This window comes from Engystomops pustulosus, chromosome 3 (assembly GCF_040894005.1).
Source record: "Engystomops pustulosus chromosome 3, aEngPut4.maternal, whole genome shotgun sequence".
NCBI classification, from domain to species: Eukaryota; Metazoa; Chordata; class Amphibia; order Anura; family Leptodactylidae; genus Engystomops; species Engystomops pustulosus.
In genome coordinates, this window is record NC_092413.1 from 94,305,141 (window position 1) to 94,330,409 (window position 25,269).

General features: G+C 40.3%; 1 protein-coding gene across 3 annotated transcripts in view; it reads left to right on the plus strand.

Moving 5' to 3' along the window:
• The first annotated feature begins 214 nt into the window (after positions 1 to 214).
• The window catches only part of SLC2A12 (solute carrier family 2 member 12), a 46,238-nt gene continuing 21,183 nt past the window's right edge, over positions 215 to 25,269 (plus strand). The window contains exon 1 of one of the 3 annotated variants that reach the window (XM_072141491.1): positions 215 to 494. In XM_072141491.1, the coding sequence (XP_071997592.1) occupies positions 407 to 494 (88 nt within the window). In that variant the 5' untranslated portion in view covers positions 215 to 406. The remainder of the gene's footprint in view (positions 495 to 25,269) is intronic. The other 2 variants (XM_072141492.1, XM_072141490.1) reach the window with 2 other exon arrangements.

A 25,269-nucleotide genomic window follows, 5' to 3' on the forward strand; every position in this document is an offset into this window, starting at 1 on the left:
GAATTGAAAGAGCTGTGTGGCAGGTTGTGATATTAGATAAGCCGTAAATCCTGTAATAAAGTACATACGGTTATATTAATCACAACAGGAATGCAAATGAAGGGAAGAGAAATGCTCCATGTTTAGGCTGTTGTTGTGTCAGGCACAGAACAATATGCTGCCGAACAAGGCCCCTCCCTGAGCCCATGATAGGTTGCTAAGAATAGTTGCAGTCTGTGTCACTGAAGGGCAAAGTATTTTGAAATAGAAACAAAGTTGTTCGCACCAGCACTTTAAAACCTGCAGCCTCTTATGAAGCCATGCTGTGCAAGGTAAACTCATTGCCTGTTGCTGCTGCAGGGAAGGGAAGAGCATCTTTCCCATAGGGATCCATGAACCCTGGGAAAAAATCCCATACAACCGGAAAATGCTTCCAGAGAGCACCGCCGAGGACCTCATACTACAGCAGCAGAGTGTCGCAGTTGGCAGCCGCCAAAACATCTCTAGACAAACAGGTAATACATCCTGAGTGGTAATGGAAATACAAACTGTCTCCAGTCTGCTGTGTATTTAGGAAACAGTAGTTAATTTTGTAAATGCTGTATCCTCTTTTGTTACAGCTTTGATATTATAGTTACCGTAATATATTATTAAAAAATAATCACTATGGTCATTTTGTTTTCAATCACATTTGGCAAAAAATGTAATCTTTAAGACTTCAGGTATTTTTATAGTGTGCCTAATAAAAAAAATACATATTTATACCAATATTTCAGGGTTTACATTTTTTCTTTAACATTTATTCAGTCTCCCCCTTGCAAAATTCAGATGAATTATGAATGATGCAACGTGTGAGATCCAAACTTTAGGGAATGCTCAGTTATTTCCATTGTCTCTAACACCTGAGCTCTGTTTACACAACAATTGGCATACGAATTCCAGTACTGTCATTTATCAGCTTGGACAACAGGCAGACAATAGAAAATAGAGTTCCTAGAACAGTGTGGACCACTGACATTCATGTCATTTGAATGGTTGTGTATGTGGTAGGCAATGTAGATGTCATCTATAAGTTTGTATTGAATCGTATTGCATTTAAAAAAATATGAATAAGAGTATATTCTGCGAGTTACAACCAACATATATGTATAGAGAAGTGCCATTTTACAATGTCCACATATTCAAAATTAAATAATATACTGATACTAACAAATAGAGTCAAAATACATTTTATTAGTCATTGCCCATATATACAGACCAAGACACGCAACAGCCCACGCAAATGTTGTTTGCGGCAAAGCAAGGGAAAGAATGGATACTGGAGCTGTACAGTGTCCTCATATACAGCATAAGATCAAATAATAAATATATAGTATAAATCTGATGATAATAATTATGTCCTCCACAAAAAAAAAAGAAAAATGTTGCTATGCAAACATACATTCAGGATACAGACAGGTGCTTCAAAGTTCCATCAAGTGTGCAGGACAAAATAAGTGGTATTATGCAGTGTCCATACAAAATAATATCCAGCATACAATTACTATATGTATTTACTAAGAGCAGACTGAGAATTACACTCAATGTATGGGAATCTAGCACTGCCCCCAAAAGATCACTAAAACCTACCCAAATAACCCCAAATCTAAATATATTCAAGGGACCACTCAAAATCCTTTTTAAAAATCCAACATTCTCTGAAAATGCATCTCATTCGTAAGTGCTACTTTTTAACACCCAATGTTTCAGGGTCACCGCACATTGCAAAAATCTATGGGTACAGCCCCATACACACAACCGTAATTGTTTGTGCGATATGGCCACACCAGATTTTGGACACAATAGAGGTATGTGACCTGGCCAGACTGTCCAGATTTTATGGAGAGGGGAGGGGTGAAAGGTGATCTCCCCCTCTTCTGCACACAGCCATGTAATCTGTCAAGGACCGGGTGAGCACACAGTCGTGTGCATGAGGCCCAAGCCATACATGTAGGATTTATAACATCCATGTCTAAATCTTATTGTAAATTAGGGTTGTGTCACAGGTTTATCCACAATTCAGAAAAGCGACTACATTGTAATGTACAGTAATCGTTTAAAGCAAAGATGTGCAGGTACGTGCAGTAGCACAGGGTTGGAGGGTAGATTGCTGCATTCTTGGCCGAGCACCGCCTGAGGTGTGCCTTGCAGAGATAATTATTCTGAAAATAATAGTGTATTGGAGGCTCAACATTTACGCAATTCTTCATATAAATAGAAACCATTTTGATATTGACTTGGGGGCAACTAGAAGTGCCAACATTGTGTCAAAATATTCACAATTCTTCATCTTCTTGGGATGGTCTTACGGCAACATGTGTGCTTATCAAAAGTGGGTTTGGGGCCTACATTGAGAAGTGTTACCATGGGCTTTACTAGATATATAAAATAATCTTTGGTGACATTGTGGTAGGAAAACATGGGTAATTTTTTAATCCACCATGTAAGGTTTATAATGTTTAATCAGATTAATATATTAAGTGGACATGCTCCAAATCATTCTGCTAATCGCTTATATGAATATCAAATATGTAAATATATTGTCGTTGTGCAAGAAGCCTGTGAATGATTAGACTCAAATAGGGTCAAATAGCTGAAGGCAAAATGTTTTAATAAGTAGCTGTTAATGATGTCATTCCTTTTCTAATAAAGAAGACAAACAGGATCCGCTTTATTAAGTGCCAAAATGTTAGGTAGTGCTAGACCTTACAGACAGGCTTGACCTGCATACAATTTATCTGAGGCCGAATGAGAAATATAAGTTTAAGAATGTCTAGTATAACATTTCCACTTCTACTTTACACCTGTAACATTGTCATTGTCAATGCTGGACATGTGCAGTACAATATAGATATAATGGTGCACATCCTCCATCCTTTATTGTGTCAGGTTGGATGATGGGGCCTCCTGACACTGCGGGCCCCATAGCGGCTGCTACCGCTGTAGTTACGCCCCTGCTTCTGAAGTATACCCATCCATTTATACTAACACCAATGGTAATATTCCACGAGAAACCATATTTCTTCAACATGGAAATGAGCATCTCAATTTGTTAAAAATAGTTGTTATATGTTTATTTTAACCATTTGTGACACTTTTGTGTTATAACATTTTGCAAGAGAGAAAGGTAGAAGGGGTGGAGGTCATGCATATGTTGTAATTTGCAATTCTAGACTGGTTAATAAGCAAATTTTGCTTGTTAACTAAATTGCATTTTTTTTTTAAATTCCAGCTCGACTTTCAAAACTCTCAAAGAGTGGGTTACACATAATCTGAAGTTTTATTGTACTTTGAAGAAGTTCATTATTTCACTTGTCGACTGTGGACTATTAAAACACAGCAATAATTTATACTTGGTACTAATTAGAGAAGGTAGATAGACTTAATAACTGCCTACTTTCTGATTATTTATTATACCAAGACTCATTTCATTTTATCGATACATTACAATATATTAACCAAAACAGAAAACTCCTGTCATGGGTGCTCCCGCGACCCACATTGCAGGTCGCAGGCTCATCTGTTCTCCTCTCTCCCTGCTGGAGCTTCAGCCGCGCACCCTACCTATCCCAGCTCCTGTCTTGTCTTCCTCTGCCGTGCGCGTATGTTACCAAATCCTAGGGTGCTCGCACAGGCTTCAAAAGATTTATTTGGCCCAGCGAGCTGCTAATTGGCGCTGGTCATTTTCAAAGAAACTATTTAAACCTGCCTCTTCCTGCAGACCCTTGGGAACTAGAGAAAGATGTGTCTGATGCCTTGTGCTGTTATTGAGATTTTTTGTGTTGTGACCCCTGTTCCGTTCCTGACTACAATCCTCCGCCGCCTGCCCTGACGTATTGCTACGTTCCCGACTCTAATCCTGTGCTGCCCGTCCTGACCTCCTGCCTGTCCCCAACTACGAGATTGCCTGCCATTCCTGTACCTCGACCTTGGCTGTCACCGCAGACAAGTGACGCCTATGGAACAACCTGGTGGTCGTTTATATGTAAAGCGCATACATTTGTGCGTCTAGAACCTAGTTACTGTAAAGTCATTTGTTGTCTGATAACAGCAGTGCAGCCACATTTTATTGCATTGTGTTGTCTGCATTTTTCCTTATTACTAGGCAATTCGTTTTTATTTCAGTAATTTACTAGTTTTCTGCAGTGTAAACAGTTTGTTTGGTTTCTATTTAAATCAGAGTATGAATCTTCCAATCATGTATTGCCCAGAGGCTGTGACTTCATAGAGTTGAACGTAGTGGCAAGGCATAAATGAGCAGTGTTTCCCGATCTCCCTCCTGATATCAGGATGCAAGGCCTAACCTACCAGCTAATTAGATGAATTTATCATAAAACAAGTTTGCTAGTTATTGAGGTATCAATTTATAATGAGTCCAATCCACATAACAGTTATACTTAACAATTGATGATTCCAAGAAAAATCTCTATATGCAGTCGATTCTCTATATGCGGTTCTACAGCGGCAGATAAATGCTGGTTGCGTGTGCATGCCACCATTTTCCCTAGGCTTGTCACTCCGTAATGAAATAGCTTTGATATAGAGAGAAACCACAAAATTGCCACTTGAATTACACGTATGAACAACGAGCATTTTAATGCTATCGGCAGTGGGTGTGTTTGCATTCACTTACCCGATGCCCAACTGTGTCTGTGTCCAACCAATGTAAGGATATACCTTATAAAAATACTAATGTAATAAAGATAAATGCTTACAATAATTCAAGTATCTTCCTGCAAAACACCTTACAGTAATCGGGATTATGCTATGCTTCAAGAATCACTAAACAATACTTTAGATATATACCTACAAACAAGTGCTCTGCATTACCACAAGTAAAACCAACAATTTAATCTGAACTATAAACATTGTGAAATTGATGAGACATGACTGTGCTTCCCAGTATTAATAATGGCCATTGTGGCACCTTATGGTAAGTTCCGCCTCTAAGTTTCACAACACATTTGAGTATGGTAAAACCTTAACCATGGAGCAAACAAGTAATTCAAGGGCCAATTTTGTGGTTTCCCTCAGCATCATAACTATTTTATGAACACTATTTAAGACCAAACTTGTGGACCACCATTCTCACATCTGCAATGTTGCTGTAAATCTTGGCTAACGGGAGTCTACCAGCTTCAACATCATCCCAAGGGTAAAATGAGAATACTGTAACATACTTTATAAGCTTTCTAGATATACTTGTTCTGTTTCCCCTAGGATTTTTCTGGAGCTGAATATTATACAGGACAGGGCCTTCAAGATCTTGCTGGATGATACAGTAAATGCATATTCCTGTCTGGTATTTCCAAGTATTGCTGTTTAATCCTATAAGCAGTAAGAATATCCCTGCACTATAGCAGCCTATGAGTAGCCTAAAGCAGTTCTTCAAAGTGCCCTAAAATTATTTTATATTTCCACCTGTCCCTAATAACAGCAGTAAATAAAAAAATAATATAACCAATGCTCAACTCTACTTTAAATATCACAGTTAAATTCCAAAAAAGTAAAAGATAAGGAAAGAGAACAGTACTTTCAAGTTGGAGGTCACGTACACCACTCCAGCCAGTTTCCGAAATGGAAGACTCTCAGTGCTTCAGAGCTTGGCCATTACTCCCAGTCGTGATGTATGCTGTTGACATTAATCCCTTTGCAAGATCTCACTTTTGAATGGGAAAAGACAATCATAGATCCTATAGATGAGAGAGAAGCCAATTGTGCAGATCACCAGGATTAAGAGAGATAGGTATTTATTATTAGGGTACTCACATCAATTTAAAATAGCGCTTATAAAGTTTAAAAATTTCCACTGGACGCCACAGCACAGCGCCCGACCTCTGGTTTTGCCGCTTCAGGCTTCTTCTGCTTGACGTAACGATAGGCTTTTAAATACACATGTATGGTGACAGGTTCATATATCCTTTTGCTACAAAACAGTATAATAACAGTGGTTCTTCAGTGAATTCTTTCATATGTACAAAAAAACTAATGCTTACACTACATAAAAACATACATAAATCAATAAATAAGTTAAATTCATTCCCCAAAGGTACCCAAAGTCCTTTGCAATTTAACCCTTTGTTCCCCCTATTGCAATAACACACAGCGTGTTGCACAAAACACACGCTCCATTTTTAACTCTTTTGTTTCCTAACCTCACATATTGTTAGTCCTCTATTAAATTGGGTAAAAAACATTGCTCAATATCCCATTTTTATTTTTATTCTTATTTCCTGTACTCACTTGTTGTTAGTCCTCCATTATGCTAGATAGAGCCCATTGACCACATTAGATATGGGAAGGCAGAAGCGGGGGTAAAAGACAAGAAAAATAAAATTCTCATATCTGAATCGTCATACTCCAACATAATGCACATTCTTAGCCAATCTTTGTGTAGAGTGAGAAACACAGATCTCGGGCAAGGACAGGCATTTAGAAGGGGATTCTGTCACACGCGATCGGATTTTGGCAGACCAGCGTCCGCTTCAATGTGACAGAAATCGGGGAGGGGGGGGGCGTCGGACGATCCGACAGATTCGGACTGAGTGCAGGATTTAACATTTAAATTGTGTCGCAAGACATGAACTTACATGCACCAGGAATAAAAAAGTGAACTCCGATGGACCGGAGCGGGGAAGCGACACATGATCGCCGAACAATGCACAGTGGGAATTGCGACAGGAACCGGGTAAGTAAATGTGCCCCAGTGTCTTAATTATACTAGAAAACTTTTGATCTGAAAATCAAAGTTCAGACCATGCGGCTGTAAGGTCTTTAGGTGATAGATCCAAAAAGCCTCACCCCTCTAATCTGCTATTACCACCTCTAGTCCAAAAAAGATTAAACCCTTAGGATTTTGGTTATGTGCAATTTTAACGTGTGTGAGGAAATGCTATGTGTGGTGACCCCCTTTTAAATATTTCTAATGTGCACCCCTATACTTATTTTTCATTTTCTCCCCGTACTACCCACATACCGAAGTCCACATGGACAAATTATCATATAAATTACCGAACAAGTGTCACAATTAATTTAGTCCGAGATTTCATACATTCGGCTATCCTTATTTCCACTGTATTGCCTTACAATACCTCTATCATCCCATGCCCTATTTTTATTGTGGACACATTTTTTGCAGGCATAAAAACTTTATAATCGTGGACCCTTTGTTACCATTTTCTTTTATGTAGCTAGATGCAGTGAGGTCTTTAATATTAGCAGCCTTTCTAAAAAAAACTATTTTTGGTTTGTTCTTAACTGCTTTTCCTAACATGGGATCATTGGAGATAATATGCTAATTTTTTAAAATAATTTTTTGGACCAAAAGAGCCTCTTTGCAATAGTTTGTGATGAAAACCGAATCCCCTTGAGTGCTATTTTCCCTCTTTATTAACCTATTTTCTTCTTCATTTTCTATTTCTTTATATGCTCTATCTAAGTTTTCCTCATTATTATTCCGTTCTCTAAATCTCTCCATAATAATCTTTTCTTGGTCCATAAAATCTTCTTGTTTGATACAGTTTCTCTGTATTCTCTTAAGCTGTCCCTTTGGTATATTATCAACCCAAGGGCGATAATGACAGCTCTGCTAATCTATGTACCGTATACTCATGTATAAGCCGAGTTTTTCAGCAGAAAATATGTGCTGAAAAACCTAACATTGGCTTATACAAGAGTCAACTAAAAAAAATAAACTGACATACTCACCCTCCGATGCCCCGATGCTTGCCGTGGCTTCCGATCCTTGGCGCGGCTCATGGTGGCTCCTCTTCTGTCTTCCTTCAGCGTGCGCTGGCCGGCAGATCACGTGGAGGCATCTCTGCCAGCTAATACAGCAGAAGGAAGACCGAAGAGGAGGCTCCAGGAGCCGCGCTGCCCATGTATGTGCTTGACATGGGGCTGGCTGTATACTTCTTGGGGATGGCTGGCTGTATACTATTTAAGGCTGGCTGTATACTACTTGGGGCTGGCTGGCTGTATACTACTTGGGGCTGGCTGGCTGTATACTACTGGGGGCTGACTGTATACTACTGGGAGACTGTGACCAATGCATTTTCCACCCTCGGCTTATACTGGAGTCAATAGGTTTTCCCAGTTTTTGGTGATAAAATTAGGGGTCTCGGCTTAAATTCGGGTCGGCTTATACCCGAGTATATATGGTAACTGTTTACATGAGTAGTCTTAAAGTAAGTTTTTGTGTATATGCAATTTTTTTCTAAATAGATATCTAAATCTAGAAAGTTATTATTGCTTTCATGAGTGAAGGCTAGGTAATATGAGTTGGTATTAAGATATTTCATAAAGCTCTTCTCATAAAATATTTCATAAAACTCTTCTCCAGAGCCTACCCATAAGATGATGCAGTCATTGATACACCGCTTATAGGTGTGAATATGGTTTTTGAAGGGGTTATAAACAAGAAAACACCAGCTCACCGTTCAGGCTCCTGTAGCAATCCTCCAGGTGCACGGATTCAACGTGTAAGCCATACACGTACAAGCTAGAAATTCACAAGTAGGCGATTTCAGCACAATCACGGAGGATGCAGTAGAAATTCAATAAAAATTTTCTTTATTCCATCATTAAAATCTGGTCACAAAACGTATGCAGCAAATGGACAAAGGTAGACAGACCTACATGTTTCGTCTATTCAGACTTAATCATGGTCCCACCCGATGGAGATACGCTCAGGGTATTTAAACCCGACTTCATGCACCTGTTGGATGACATGTGGATCACATGATTCAATTTAAAGGGGATGTGAAACAATAAGAAAAACGCCTTTACAGCGTAAATTCATGATAAGTGATACACATTCATGCAACAGTGAAAAATACTATTAAAAACATATTGTTAAAAGCATTAAGGAGACACCTTCTTACAAACAAATGCGGAACAAATGCAGGTTTAAATACCCTGAGCGTATCTCCACCGGGTGGGACCATGATTAAGTCTGAATAGACGAAACATGTAGGTCTGTCTACCTTTGTCCATTTGCTGCATACGTTTTGTGACCAGATTTTAATGATGGAATAAAGAAAATTTGTATTGAATTTCTACTGCATCCTCTGTGATTGTGCTGGAATCGCCTACTTGTGAATTTCTAGTTTGAAGGGGTTATCATCTGAAAAAATGTTCTTCTCAAATGATTCCATATACAAATTAGCGGTTATACAAAAAAACCGTTGGATAAATTTAGGTGGAAATTGTCCCATCCATTTGTTAATTCCCCTGTATACCTCTGATGGGGAATATATGGTCTTTATCCATTTTGAGACCTTGGATTATAGGGTCTATTGCCTCTATAGTCAGAATACCCATGGGATCCATGCTCATAATAAATCCCATGGTTCCCAAATCTCCTCCTGTAATATGGACGGTTAGGGGGCTGTTCAAAATTTGAATGTTGCTGAACAAATATATTTTCCCAAGTTCCCTGTTTTGCCCCATGAGAAGTGTGTGTTTTTTCACTTTTCCAAGTATTTCCCAAAGGGTGTCAAACCTTTTCTCCCTATGTTCTCATACGTGTGAATGGACATTTTTCTAGCCCTAGTTGGAGGATTAGCGTCAACATCAGTACTCTTTTCTATGACTCTGTTCTCTTTCCTTACCTTTTACTTCTTTGGAATTTAAATGTCATATTGAAAGTAGAGTTGAGCATTGGTTAAATGTCAGAAGGGGACACAGTGTCTGCTGGTCCTTCCACCCTCTGTTCAATGCTAGCGGTCTTCCTTGAGTTTCTGCATGTCTCCGCACTAACTCCGCCTCCTGTCCGCAGCAAGTTATACCTTAACACACTTCAGTTTTATGTACGTATCACCTCATATCTGGACATGTGCCCTTTCTCTTATTCTGCAGAATTGCATGTCCAGCTTGGGCATTCAGAGACGTGCCTATAGAGTACATCTCTGTGGTTGCTGAAGGGCTATAAGCTGCTTCATTGACTGCTTTTTCGTGAACATGGACCCAGATTCCAAACGTTAGCGTTTGTTTGGTCTCTGGGTCCATGCGTCTGTGCTGAATCCACCAAATTCGGTACGAACCAGAACTTTGCAGTTTGGTTCTGCTCATCATTTGATATCCTTTAAACTTTTTTATTGCCCATTCTGTTTCATTTGGAATATTAGGTTGACAATATTTTTATGGCAAATTTCAATAACAGGTTTGGCTCTGCTCAATTACAGGCTCTGCACCTAGAAGTTAATTTTACGTTAAGGTAAAATTTTAATATTCTGTGAAATGACTGATTGCTAGGAAACAGGAATGTCTGGAAAGCTTTCAAAGTGTCCTAAACAATGCTGTTTTACTTGAAAGGTGATTTGGGAGCTGGTAGACTCCCTTTAACAAGGTATTTACAAGGGTGTGTCCTTGCCCTGCAATTAAACTAAATGTACAAATAGAATTGTTTGCTTATCGAAAAATAATAAACAGAAATGCATTTGTGAATAAAGCCCTATAGTTGATTTACCTGGCCAGTGTTTTGCAGGATGGGTGCTATTTAACATGACAGCTGCACATATCCTGTTAAAATAATCTGCTGTTCTGCTGACTGAAAGTTCAGATCACTGTGCCCCATTTATTATCTGACTTTGCACTGAAAAGATATTGCAAACTACTTGCACATGTATTTATAAAGTGTCTGCACCAGTTTTGTGTCGCACAATGGAGCAGATTTACTTACCCGTCCCTGCGAGGTCCCCGAGGTGCGTTCCCCAACCAGAATGCACAGCTGCCGCGATTCACTATGAGCGTGCACCGGATATCCTGCATCTGTCGCTTCCCTGATCAGGTCCGCCAGAGTTCACCTTCTTCTTCCCGTGTATGTAAGTACTTGATCTTGCAACACAAATTTACAGTTACATTTTGCAGTTTGTCCGAATCCGTCGGATCGTTTGATGGCCCGCCCCCTAATTTGTGTCACATGAAAGCTGGCGCAATTGCGACACAATCCAATCGAGTGTGCCAAAAACCCCTGCTAAATCTGTCACAAAACGGAAATCGTCGGACTATCTGACGATAATGAGGTCCGCGGACCCTTAGTAAATGAACCCCTGTGTATGTCAACTTAATGGGGCCATGTTAGTGCTTAGTTGGAGTTTGCACCACACATGCGTCACAGTTCTGCAGCATAAACAAAGTGCACCAAAAAATTGGTGCACACTTCCAGAACAGTGCAGGGGGCGCCAGATTATTGACCGTGCGCCATTTTTTTATTAATATCCTAATATCCTCTGCACAATCCACAGGCAAACTACACATAGTACAGAGTGCACTCTTTTTTATAAATGTGAGCTCTACCAGAGCTGTCATTCAGGAACAAGGGGGAAGGATTTTAGAGTCTTTAGTATAGAGCAGTCATGGCGAACCTATGGCACTGGTGCCAGAGGTGGCACTCAGAGCCCTTTCTGTGGGCACTCAGGTCATCAACCTAGGACAGAGTTCACCAAACAGGACCAAATCCATTAAATCTTCCTGCAATCCTAGGCAACTTATGAGATGCTGCGCTCGGCACTATTTTACAGCGACATTTCATTGACTCTTTGGAACTGCTTGAAAAGTGAGAAGGTGTTAAATGAACTGCAATATCTTTGTGATCCTCCTGCTGGACCCACCATTCTTCCTAGAGAGACCCTGGAGAGAAACTACAATGAGAGTCTGAATTTGCCCACCTTCTTTCAACTGTATTGGTGGCCTCAGGGGGCCAATACAATTAAAAGATGTGGAAGAACAGGTAACAATAAGTTGCTGCTTAATATGGCACGTTGGCACATCAGGGTAAATAAGTGTCTTTTGGTTGTAGTTTGGGCACTCGGTCTCTAAAAGGTTCGACATCACTGGTATAGAGGGCTCTACACATAAAGGGACTGCTGGCTGTAAGTCACAGGCACATCTCCCTCTAGTGTCCCAGGTCAACACAGTCTGAGGAATATATTATCAGGTTATTATACTGTCTTGTGTTAATCTTTGTAATACTGTACTGTAACATTTGTATACTACAGTATATGAGCCTAGACTATGAAAAGGCAGAAAATATGGACCCTTACTGGGATAATAAGTCTTTGCTTGTTGGAGCTGTGGAATATGTTGATGTCAATTTTTGGATCACATAACTCCTATTAAACTGGACCATTCTGGTCCAGCTGGAAAGCAAACATTAGTATATTGAGCTATGACATAATTTTGGATTAAATGTATTTGTTCTAATTTCAATGGGAAAAGTCATACACTGGGACAACAAACTCTTTTGTGTGTTAGGGAAAGCTAGATTATCAAGTTTCCGCTTACTTAATATATCAAAAGCCACATCCTGGAAGATGTTCTTACTCTGACGTAATCTCTGCAGGGACGTTCTAGGAGCTTTTTACAAGGATTTTGTATTATTTCCTACTCTTTAAATGTTTGAGCTAAAAGCAATTAAATTATAAAGCAAGGAATGATGATTAGAGTGCTCTGTTTCTTATCTTCTGACCATAACTAAGATGAGCTGCGCATGTAAGATCTCAGGATTGGTATGGCCCACAAGTGAACAAGAGAAACAAAGGTGGCAGCCATCTTGTACTTCATATATACCGTATATATATTCAGCATAAACAATCTCATACCATAATAATAATAAATCTTTGTTTAGATAGTGCCATCATGTTCTGCAGTGGTTATCAAATCATAGGACATATATAAATAAAAGAAGACATTACATAATAATAACATAGTCATATGAAACAATAGGAATAAAGACAAGAACTTACAATGGTCTGGCCATTCTTTATACGGAAATAAATAAATAATGCTGCTCTATGAATCAGATGAATCTATGAATCAACCACCATCTTATATACAGTAGAGTAGCTTGTAAATTGGTATCTACTGCTTTCAGGATAACTAGATTCACTGAATTGAATGGTAATATTAAAACATAACCTTTGACGATCCAGAAGAAAAAGATATGAAGCGGCACACACCAACAAGCATTTTCTTTATTTGAAAATACAGCACATTTTGAAGTACAGAGCGAGGTGATGGGCCGTGTGCTTTCTCAAACCACTGATGTCATTCTGCAGCGACACACATTATAAGCAGCATCAGCGGCGGGTGTCATCAAGGAGACAAACAAACAATGTGTAAAGACAAAAACCACATACCTACATACATTGAAAATACTTACAAAAAAAGACCACAGTAGGCATATACATGATAAAACCAATGCTAAGGAAGAAAGTGGAAGAGAAATGATATACTTTAAGAAGGGATTCAGTGCATAGCTATTACACTCTAACCGGAAATATTCAATACTCATCAAGTGGCAAGAGAAGAGGTACCATCTATATGAAAACATTCATCTCATTGCGGTAATTTAAGCCCGCTTCTCCCATAGCGTTAAACCTAATGGGTTGGCCTAATGGGTTCGATCCCTGGAAATTTGAGCACGTCCAGGTTTCCCCGTTGTACATTCTGAACATGCTCAATAAGTCACGGGCTGCCAATGCCTTTGATGATGGATCTTTGGTGTTCTCTAAAGTGTACTGCTAAAGTGCGGATAGTTAGATAAAAGAAATAACTTTTGATGACGTGCCTCCAAAATGAATAACTTTGTGTATTTGTAATTTTGTTCAATTTTGTTCAATTGCGGGTCATGTCATGAAGTCTGAAATTGTTATCTTCATTATTAATTCTTCTAAGTCGAAGATATTGACTATAAGGTAAACTATTTTTGGTATGCTCAGGATGAAAACTATTGAAATGAAGGATAGAGTTAGTGGCAGTAGGTTTTTCTAAAGGCGGAAGTAATCAAGCTGCCCCCCTCTACTCTGACTTTGACATCCAAAAAATCTAATTCTTTTCCCCCAAAGACAGCAATAAAACGTATGTTCATCTGGCCCAGAATGAACCTTACACACCATGAAGCCACAAGGTTCATCTTCATTTAGATGGCTGTTACAATGTTCATATAATATATCTCTTTCAGTTGGTAAGTCACTGAATCATTCACACATTACTAGTTAGGTGCCCATCATCATTCCTTGAGACAATGTATTATTGGAAACCCATGGGTGCTGTGTGTTTTGTCTTCCTTGCACTTCAATACTAGCCATGATGGCAACAATATTTTCCTCCGTTATATCCTGCCGATCAGAGCAATCCTGTTTCATTCGGTCTCCTTGACAACTGCTTCATGAGGCGGATTCATACTGACAGCGCTGCTCTGCCCAGTTGGGGCGGTGCTTTCAATCGCTTCACAAATGGGGCTAATCCCACCCTTTGTAGGCGGTCTTTATCCATGATGCGGCTGAATCACCATTGGCTGCAAAGTAGCAGTATGTTGTTTTATGGTCAATCACCCACGACCCTTGTTGATGTCCAGCCCCGGAAGGAAGGTGGAGTTAACCTGCTTACGGCCCGTAACAATGCTATGGGGGCAAATGCTGCTGGTGTAATTTAAAACTGAGTTGCACTATGTGTGTATATCGGATCACCTCTGAGGACGCATCCTATCACTACTAAGGATGCAGAAACCTGTAAATGACAAACTAATGATGTTATCATCATTGCCTTTTAATCCAGTCGTTTGGCACTATGACATTTGTATCTCACCGGATGGAAGAAGTGTATGGCCCGTAAGCTGGGATAGTAATACACAACAGTCTTTACACAGGCTCTCCCGACTCAAGACCATGACAATAGTCCACTGTACTGGTCAATGCCTGAGTAAAGTTGTTGACTTTTAGTACTTAGTTGTTACTTTTTAATGAGAGAATTAATAAAAGATATTCCCACTTTTTAAACATTTCTAGTCAGGCAGGTAATTTAATTATATGTTAGATGTAGTCAGGTTAATGTCATTATCCAGAATAGATGTAGATGCTGTGTTACACATAGATGTAGAGTCACAAACATGAGGGTTAATCACACTTAAGTCACCTTGAGGAGTCAACGCCAGGACACCTGTTTTCTCTTCCCATCCACATACCGACCTCTTCTTTCTTTGTCGCCCCCACTGGATACTCCTTCTAAAGGGGCTGCTGTTGATCCTGAGGAATCAATGGGAACGTATCACGTTTTTTTTGTCTTTGACAATGGCCTGCAGTGCCATAAGTTTTTTCTCAAATTTTCTCAATTTATGAACCTTTAATAACCTCCTTTTTTAAAATACAGAGTAAATATTTCTTGATATAGTATATATTGTCTTGAATAGAAAGTATCTGTTATCACTGGGTGATTTGATATTAAATGTCACTTGTGCACTAGTATGATACATGCACTTCAGTAATTATTCTTCATTTTTATTCAAATCAAACTCGTTTGAAATGGTCATATCAGCACACTGCTGATCAATGTTTGTGATTTTTAATTTCTTCAAAACAAGTACATAAAATTAACAGTGACTTTGCATTTAGACAGTCAATAACTCAATAACTATGTATGACCCTAGTCCTGTACCTAAAACAGTGATGGCGAACCTATGACACGCGTGTCAGCACTGACACGTGTAGTCATTTTTGCTGACACGCGGCCGCCCAGCGCCCGCTGTCCGCCCAGCGCCCGCTGTCCGCCCCCTCCCTGTGTAATGCGCTGCCCCAGTGTAATGTGCTACCCCTATGTTAATGTCCCGCCCCCGTACCTGTGTTTCTGCCCCCTGCTTACCTGTCCGGCGCCGCGTTGGTCCGCCCACCTTCTGCAACTCCTCCTGCTCCTCCAGGCTGCAATGCGCGCTGCTCGTCACGTGACTGAGGTGACCTGACGTCAGGTCACGTCAGTCACGTGACCCGAGGCGCGCGGTGCAACCTGGAGGAGCCGAGCCGCCATTATTGTCAGACCTGCAGTAAAGCTACAGGGAAGAAGACATCACTGGGTAAGTATGTAAGTTTATTATTATATTATATTTAAAGGGAGGGCGCTAGGGGTATTTTAGTAGTAAAGGGAGGGCGCTAGGGGTATTTTAGTAGTAAAGGGAGGGCGCTAGGGGTATTTTAGTAGTAAAGGGAGGGCGCTAGGGGTATTTTAGTAGTAAAGGGAGGGTGCTAGGGGTATTTTAGTAATAAAGGGAGGGTGCTAGGGGTATTTTAGTAGTAATGGGAGGGCGCTAGGGGTATTTTAGTAGTAAATGGAGGGCACTAGGGGTATTTTAGTAGTAAAGGGAGGGCGCTAGGGGTATTTTAGTAGTAAAGGGAGGGTGCTAGGGGTATTTTAGTAGTAAAGGGAGGCCGCTAGGGGTATTTTAATAGTAAAGGGAGGCCGCTGCTGGACATGTTATTAATAAGGGGAGGCCGCTGCTGGACATGTTATTAATAAGGGGAGGCCGCTGCTGGTCATGTTATTAACAAGGGAAGGCCGCTGCTGGACATGTTATTAATAAGGGGAGGCCGCTGCTGGACATGTTATTAATAAGGGGAGGCCGCTGCTGGACATGTTATTACAAAATTAGGTTTTTCCTAAAGGTGACACAGCACCCGAGTTATGCTTGTTTTTTTGGCGAATTTTGACACACCAAGCTCAAAAGGTTGCCCATCACTGACCTAAAACAAACTGTTAACAACTTCACAAGTGTCTTTACTAGCCATTGACCCTGGTATCTCTTACCCAAAGTGTTTCCCTGAGCACAGCTTCATCAGGGGTCTATTTAATGCTCTTATTAATTTCCAAAAAAGTCAAAATGACAAACCATCTTTCCCTAGTCTAAATACATTTTGATATAACTGGGCTAATCTCTTACATTTGGCTTAATATCAGGGTCACTTTAATTAAAACAAAACTAGTCTCATCCATTGTTTCTGAATTTCTTAACTAGTCACCAATTACTCGTATATTGGCCTCATTTAGGGTAGTTTGTCACATCATAGCTGGTCAGACACATGTTTCTGCATCTCTCAACTAGCCTTACATCATTTGTCTTCTCACTGAATACCTAAAAATTCACACATAGCAGTGATGGAGTCAGCTCTTTTTATTCTTACAGAGCTCCTCCCCTATTCCAATGGATAGGGCTACCCATCTACCCTAAATGAGGGTGGTGACTAGTTAAGAGATTCAGATTAAAACAAAACTCCCTTAAAAAGGACCTCTCACTAAAGCAGCTCCCTAGCCCTTCCCCAGTAATAGCAGTGTTTGTAGAGGGGTTTTTTTGTAAGAAAAGGGCAAATTCAAGAAATATATTTGAAGTAAATGCGACAAGATTGTGCTATTGATTGTATATAAAGTGCAATTTATACATGTATTCATAAAATTATATGCAAAAATGAAAAAAAGCAGCACACTATAAGTAAATAATACCTTGCGGCCGGCAGTCTCTTTGAGTGACTGTCCGTGTGGCTGGCAGTCTCTTTGAGTGACTGTGTGGCCAGCAGTCTCTTTGAGTGACTATCTGTGTGGCCGGCAGTCTCTTTGAGTGACTGTCTATGTGGCCAGCAGTCTCTTTGAGTGATTGTCTGTGTGGCCAGAGGTCTCTTTGAGTGACTTTCCGTGCGGCCGGCAGTCCCTTTTAGTGACTGTCCGTGTGGCCGGCAGTCTCTTTCAGTGACTGTCCGTGTGGCCGGCAGTCTCTTTCAGTGACTGTCCGTGTGGCCGGCAGTCTCATAGTTCAAGTTTCCTTTTTGCACAGCTGTTTATAAAATTACAGCTCATCTCTGATTGGTTTCCATGGGCAACTGCAACAGTTTTACCTCAGACATTTCTGATAATCTCCCCTTATCTCTGTATCCCTATCCATCTTACCTCGCACATAGGTTGTCTTCTACTCATTGCCTATAGTAAATAATCACAGCTCAGAGCTCATATTAGTGACTTTATAAATAACGAAACCTCATTTAAAAGTTTGCAGACAGGCAATAGAGAGAAGGGTTGGTGGGGTGGAATACTATTCAGGCGCTTCATTGGACTAAGATGAAAATATCTAATCTACCCGGAGGGAGAGTGATCAGCTTCTCACTCAGGGATGATGGACAACACTGTAAAGTATTCCTAAGAGCTATTTAGTCGATTTCTGTATAGCTCAAGGTAATGTGTATATCACTATGAGGTATTCCTAGAAGCTACCTGGTCTATTCCTATATAGTTGATTGTCCCATTAGAGGCATAGTAATTACTCTAGTTGGCCCTCACTAGATTGTATATTACTAGATTGCCCTATCCTCTATATTTGCTGCTGCTGAATTAAAACTTAAACGTGCCGCTCAACCAAGCCCACCCGACATGTTTCGCCGAACTGGCGTCATCAGGGGTTTGGGGCTGACTGCTACGCGGGCGGCGTGCAGTGCGGGCTTTTATAACTACCGATTAATGGCTCATCAGGTCGCGCCACTCAACCGGAATGGCGCTGACCTATGGGTGTAGTTATAAGTATCTCATGATATGGAATAAGGGGAGGGAAGGGGGCGCATGCGTGATGGAACTTGCCTCTATATATGGCACCTCCGAGGGTAGGATGTATTTTTCCCTCCCCTTATTCCATATCATGAGATACTTACCTACACATCGAACTTGGGGCGCGCATGCGCCAAATCTTTTCCATCCATACCCTTCGGAATTTCCATTGCGCATGCGCAATGGGGCGCGCATGCGCCAAATCTTCTCCACTCGTATACCTTGGAATCTCCTCTGCGCAGGCGCAATGGGTAAGTGGCGATTCGCTGACACAGAGGCTGACGTAGCGTGAGGAGAAAGGGGAGCGACCGACTCCACGGCCACTGATTGGATATCTTCCGATCAACAACCGGTCTGAGATACGGAATACTGGGGCTCATTAGCCTATCCCCTAGCTTGGAACGGAGCATTGAATCACATTTTTTCTAATTTCTAATAACTACACCCATAGGTCAGCGCCATTCCGGTTGAGTGGCGCGACCTGATGAGCCATTAATCGGTAGTTATAAAAGCCCGCACTGCACGCCGCCCGCGTAGCAGTCAGCCCCAAACCCCTGATGACGCCAGTTCGGTGAAACATGTCGGGTGGGCTTGGTTGAGCGGCACGTTTAAGTTTTAATTCAGCAGCAGCAAATATAGAGGATAGGGCAATCTAGTAATATACAATCTAGTGAGGGCCAACTAGAGTAATTACTATGCCTCTAATGGGACAATCAACTATATAGGAATAGACCAGGTAGCTTCTAGGAATACCTCATAGTGATATACACATTACCTTGAGCTATACAGAAATCGACTAAATAGCTCTTAGGAATACTTTACAGTGTTGTCCATCATCCCTGAGTGAGAAGCTGATCACTCTCCCTCCGGGTAGATTAGATATTTTCATCTTAGTCCAATGAAGCGCCTGAATAGTATTCCACCCCACCAACCCTTCTCTCTATTGCCTGTCTGCAAACTTTTAAATGAGGTTTCGTTATTTATAAAGTCTTAAACTATATTCAATAAAAGTTGAGTTTTATTACCCAACCCTGGTGGCTAAAGGGTACTATTGGTCGCTGGCCGTGCGACTTTTGGAAGTTTAAATTGAATTTGTAAATATCCAGCCACCACGGAACACACATTAACGGGGTCCATAAATATCCCTCCCCATTCCCTCCTGGAAGGGGAAATTCCTTTGTTACATATTAGTGACCTGTGGCAAAACAGCAACAAATCACGGCTCAGCTTCCAACTGCCACAGCAGCAGCAGACAATGGCTTCTGTAAATGGTAGTTAATAAGTCGGTTTTGGAAAGCACTGGGTAAAAATGTTGCCTCAAACCCTGGTCTAAGATGTTCCCTGAGTCACAGGCAACAACTGTGCAAAATTTGGTGATTGTAAACGCGATGGTACAGACATACATACATACACAGCTTTATATATTAGATAGATGTATTGGATGAGACTGAGATGATATCTGCAGTGTTTAGCCAACCAGTCTCAGTCATATTGGTTCTCCCAACAGCATGCATGGAGCTCCGCAGGATCAGTAGAGAATATTGGATTTTACAGCAGACAGCCAGGGAATATGTTGAGCTATTGAAAACTTTATACTAAGGAAATATGGAAATATAAGTTATCTCCATTTTACATATGTAAAGTATATGATAGCACAACAATATACTAAGGAAATATGGAAATATAAGTTATCTCCATTTTACATATGTAAAGTATATGATAGCACAACAATATAACATATAATTTACATAAAAACTAAGTTATAAGCTTTTACCCTTATGTTTTTGGCTCTGTTACATATTTTAGTAAAAGGCTTACAGTTCCAGGATGAATGGTGTCAGCTTGACATTTTCATTCTCACAGTGCCGGCAGTTTTATTCAGGCTATTTAGATTTTTTCTGCCCTTTTACACTTTGCATCTATTCAAACATAAACATTATGCAAGTATATTGTAAGGTTTACCTCTGTGAACAGATTTCCAAGGACTTTTATTATCTGGGGACACTAGTGTTGATTAGGTAAAATGTTTCCTATTTCTCACTGCTTGTAAAACATTTTATGAACAGTGAGAAACCAGCGGCATCAGAAATCAGAGGAGTGACAAGTTCTAATATATAAGGAAATCACTTGATACCATGTGGTGCCATAAGCATGTTCAGCCAGACATATGCTGGTGGTTGCTTTACTGGTCAGTGTGAAACTGTGAAATGGTACTTATGCAAGTATACTACTCACAAAAAGTTAGAGGTACAGGCAGTCCCTGGGTTACATACAAAATAAGTTCTGCATATTTGTTCTTAAGTTGAATTTGTATGTAAGTCGGAACTGTATATTTTATAATTGTAACCCCAGCCAAATATTTTTTGGTGTCTGTGACAATTGGATTTTAAAAATGTTGGATTGTCACAAGAACCAGGATTTACAATAAAGCTTCATTGCAGACACCTGTATTAACTGTTATAGGTATTTATCGTAGCCGGAGGATAAAGTACAGTAAATTACCAACATCTAGTCCATTTGTAACTAGGGGTCTTTTGTAAGTCGGGTGTTCTTAAGTAGAGGGGACCGCCTGTATTTGGCTTGTGGGTGAAATCTATGGAAAAAGTAAAAGGACACTAGGGCACAAGAAGGACAGACAAGAGCACGAGCCCGAAACTGAGTCCCCCCAAAACTGTGACCTGCCTACTTGCTTTCAGTATCCTAGGTGATACAGGACAACCACGAGGACAGTAACTCCCTAAGCCACAGTGCAGGCACAAAACAAGACATACAAACAAATAATAAAAAGAGAGGTTAGGGGTCCGGTCACAACAGAGATAGCATATACAGTATAGAAACAGTGTCCAAGACGGATAGTTGAAGGTACAAAAGTCAAGATCAATAAACCAAAATAAGCAATAAAACAGCAATAGCCCAGGAAAGTCTCAAAGCTGAGCTATAGCAATATAACCAGCAAGGTGTGATGGGACTGGGCAGGTATATAAAGGAGTTGCTGGACATTCCTCCAGCAGCAGATTGCATAAACTGTCTATCAGACTAGTAAGCCTTTGGCCGCGGTCACAAGTACCGCTCAGCGTCCGTTCATAACGCGACGCTAGCGCACAGGGGGGCGGTCCTCGGCCCGAACGCACATGCCTTTCCAGGGAAACGCATGGGATTGATAAGCCGATCGCAAGCGTTTCTCTAGAAACGCCTGTGCGCTCGGGCCGAGGACCACCCCCTGTGCGCTAGGGATCGCGTTATGAACGGACGCTGAGCGGTACGTGTGACCGCGGCCTTTGCTGCACAGTGCTAAGCTCCAGAGACCTGGGTGTGGCTCAATCAAATGAAACACAGCAGTTCACACACAGCAAACACAAACAAAAAAAATGCCACCTAATCCGCCATCTGCGGACAGAGGGGGATCTTGACACGGATGTTACACATTCATTACATTTTAAAAAGTTTAAGACAATGTTGCTGTTAAACAGTATTAGTAAATGTGTCCTTTTGTATCCAATAGACTTAAGGTTCAAATACATTCAAATTGATTTATGTTTAGGAATCTTTAATGAATATTTAACCCCTTAATGACCGCCCTATCGGGATTCTACGGCGGTCATTAAGGGTACTTCTTCTGACGCGACGCCTTGCTATGGTGCCGCGTCAGAAGAAGATTTCGGGACATCGGGTCAGTATAGTGCCGGTGTCGGGCTGTGATATCACAGCCCAGACCCGGCACTAACACCCGGGATCGGAAAAACTCCGATCCCGGGTGTTTAACCCCTTACACGCCGCGGTCAAGCATGACCGCAGCGTGCAAGTGTGTCCCCCGTGGATCGGACCCCCCCGGTGTGCTTACCGGGGGATCCGATCCCTCCTGCCGCTGCCCTGGGTCCCGACGAGTGACCCGGGGCTTCCAGCTCCTCTTCTCGCCGGGTCGTGCCTTCCTGGCAGGACCCGGCTGTAAGTAACTGAGCATGCTCAGCATGCTCAGTTAAAGGCTTGAATAAGCGATCAGATGATCGCTTATTCAAGCCAAGAAGTAGAAAATGTAAAAAAGTAAAAAAAAAAAAATTAAAACTTTTTATAATATAATTAAATAAATAAATAAAATAAAAGTCCCATAATCTCCCCAGTAACACATAAAATGCATATACAGTAAATAAAACACAAAAACATACATATTTGGTATCACCGCGTCCGTATTAATCTGTACAATAAATCTAAATCAATATTGAACCCGCTCGGTGAACTACGTAAAAAAAAAACTCTGAAAACTTCCCATAATATACAATTTTTCATCAAACACCATCACAAAAAATGTTCTAAAAAGTGATCAAAAAAAGTTACGTTCCCTAATATGATACGACTGAAAAGAACAACTCTTTTCGCAAAAAATAAGCCCTCAACCAGATCTGACAACAGAAAAATACAGAAGTTATGGCCCTGAAAAGTTGTCAATAGTAAAAACAATGCGATTTTCTCCAATATTGGTTTTGCTCATGAAAATTAAGCAAAAATAAGAAAAACTATATAAATGAGGTATCACCGCAATCGTAGTGAACCAGAGAATAAAGATAAAATATAATTTTTACATTACGGTGAGCGGGGGAAAAAAATGCTAACAATCCAAAATAAAAATTGATGATTTTGTTTGTGTCCCCCTTGAAATAGTTAATAAAATCTCAAGAATAAGCTTTAGACTCCCAAAATAAATTATCTATACATTGTATCTCATCCCATAAAAAATAAGCCCTCATATGTTTGTATTACCAAAAAAAATAAAAATGTATAGGTTGTACAATGTGACAATACAAATCTGCTGTGAATGGCGCCTCCATTCATTCTATACTCGGCCGTGCGCCCGTAAAGCAGTTTACCACCACATATGGGGTATCAGTACACTCGGGAGGAATTGGGCATCAAGCGTTGCAGTGCGTTTCATCATTTAATTTATTCTGAAAATTTCAGTTTTGGCCTAAATGAATGTATTTTCCAAAAAAATTCAATAGTTTCTAAATCGCAGGTCCATATTTTTTAACCCATGTAAAACACTTAAAGGGTTAATAGACTTAATAGAAGTTGTTTTACATACGTTGAGGGGTGAAGTTTCTATAGTGAGGTAATTTATGGGGTTTTACTATTATTTAGGCCTCTCAAAGTCACTTGGAAGCTGAGTTGTCCCTCAAAATGTGAGTTTTGGCAATTTTCATGAAAATAAGAAAAATGGCACCTAAAGTTCTGCACCTCATAACATCCTAGAAAAATGACCGGAAGCATAAAATATCATCCCAACATAAAGCAGATATTCTGTAAATGTTAATTATCAAACTTTTTGGGTAGTTTTACGTCTTGTCTGGAAACCAGAACATTTCAAACTTGGAAAATGAAGAATTTTTACAAACTTTTGCCAAATTTTCACTTTTTTTCAGAACGAAATGCAAAACTTATCACTTAAATTTTATAACTAACATGAAGTACAATGTATCACGAGAAAACATTCTCAAAATCACCGGGATATGTTAAAGCGTTCCGAAGTTATAACCAATTATTGTGAGACTTGTCAGATTTGAAAAATAGAGTCTGGTCATTGAGCTGAAAACTAGTGTCGGTGATAAGGGGTTAAAATATATGATTGAAGTATAACAAAGGTGCACCACAAAAAGATGGTGAACTCTGTCGGCCATTGCGGGGAAGCGACCGATTCAGGATTTCTGGCGCACAATCTTAGTGAATCACTGCACGCAGCATTATACACGTAAATAGCACTTTTAGTAAATATGCCCCAATATCTATTAGCAGTCAGCAAAACACCTGATATCACTTATCTTCTGCAGGAACTACATAGGAAGGTAGACAAGACAGCTTCCCATAATAAATGCTACATATCAGCAGTGATAAGCTAGTCATAAAATGGATTTTTTTTTCCAGACCAAAAGATATTTATCTTGGGTAGGCTCTGTAAAGGTTGTTATAAGGCAGTTTGCCAAATTCATGATTTGTGACGCACGTTCGTAATGGATTTTACGCCCCCTGCAGTGCTCCGACAGAGTGCACCAACTTATTTTTGCTGCATCTTTAACATTGGGTTGTGCGACACATTTCTGTCATGATAAATGTGGTGCATTTTCTGACTGTGCACCGGCACACCCCTTTCAGTGACCAAATTTGTGTCACATGAAGAATAGTGCAGGTGTGACACAAAAGGGTCGCGTGCAACACAAATGTAGTGCGACAGTTCTTAGATACACGTGCAAGTAGAATGTGCAAAGTCCGACAGAAGTCTTGCACAAGGTCCATAGTAAATGTGCCCCGCAGTGACTTGTGTCTGGATAGAAAAATATCATCCTAATGCTATGATTTTTGTCATCTCTGACAAGCTCCTATTGTTAACAAGAATGAGGATCCCATTCCCCCACACAAATGGAGCAATAGGTTGTTCCAATTGCTAGTACTGCAGTACTGCTCCAATTGCTGCAACAAGGCAAGCATGTATACATGTTTAAATCTGTTGATGGATTTTTATATGTAAAGCAAACACCCCTATTCACTATCACCAGACCATATTTACATTGTCAAAAAATAGTACAGATGGCAGTCAGGTGCATAATTCTAGCTTTTGACACTGGTGAGTTGGAACTTAGGCAAAGTAAATACACTTTTTACCTCAACCTGAATATAAGAAGGATATGCAGCACCAGAATGAATAGTTAAAGGGGTAGTGTCATCTAAGCATTCACATTTAATTTAATTCATCTGCCATATATACATTTCTTATATTTCATGTTATTAAAAAGATTTACCTGTGTGAAGATATTTTTCCCGTAAATGTATTCATGTTATCCATTAACTATCCATCTGTCCTTGGATACTACCACCCCACAGTCTGATAGCTACTGTAGGGCTTTGAGCTCT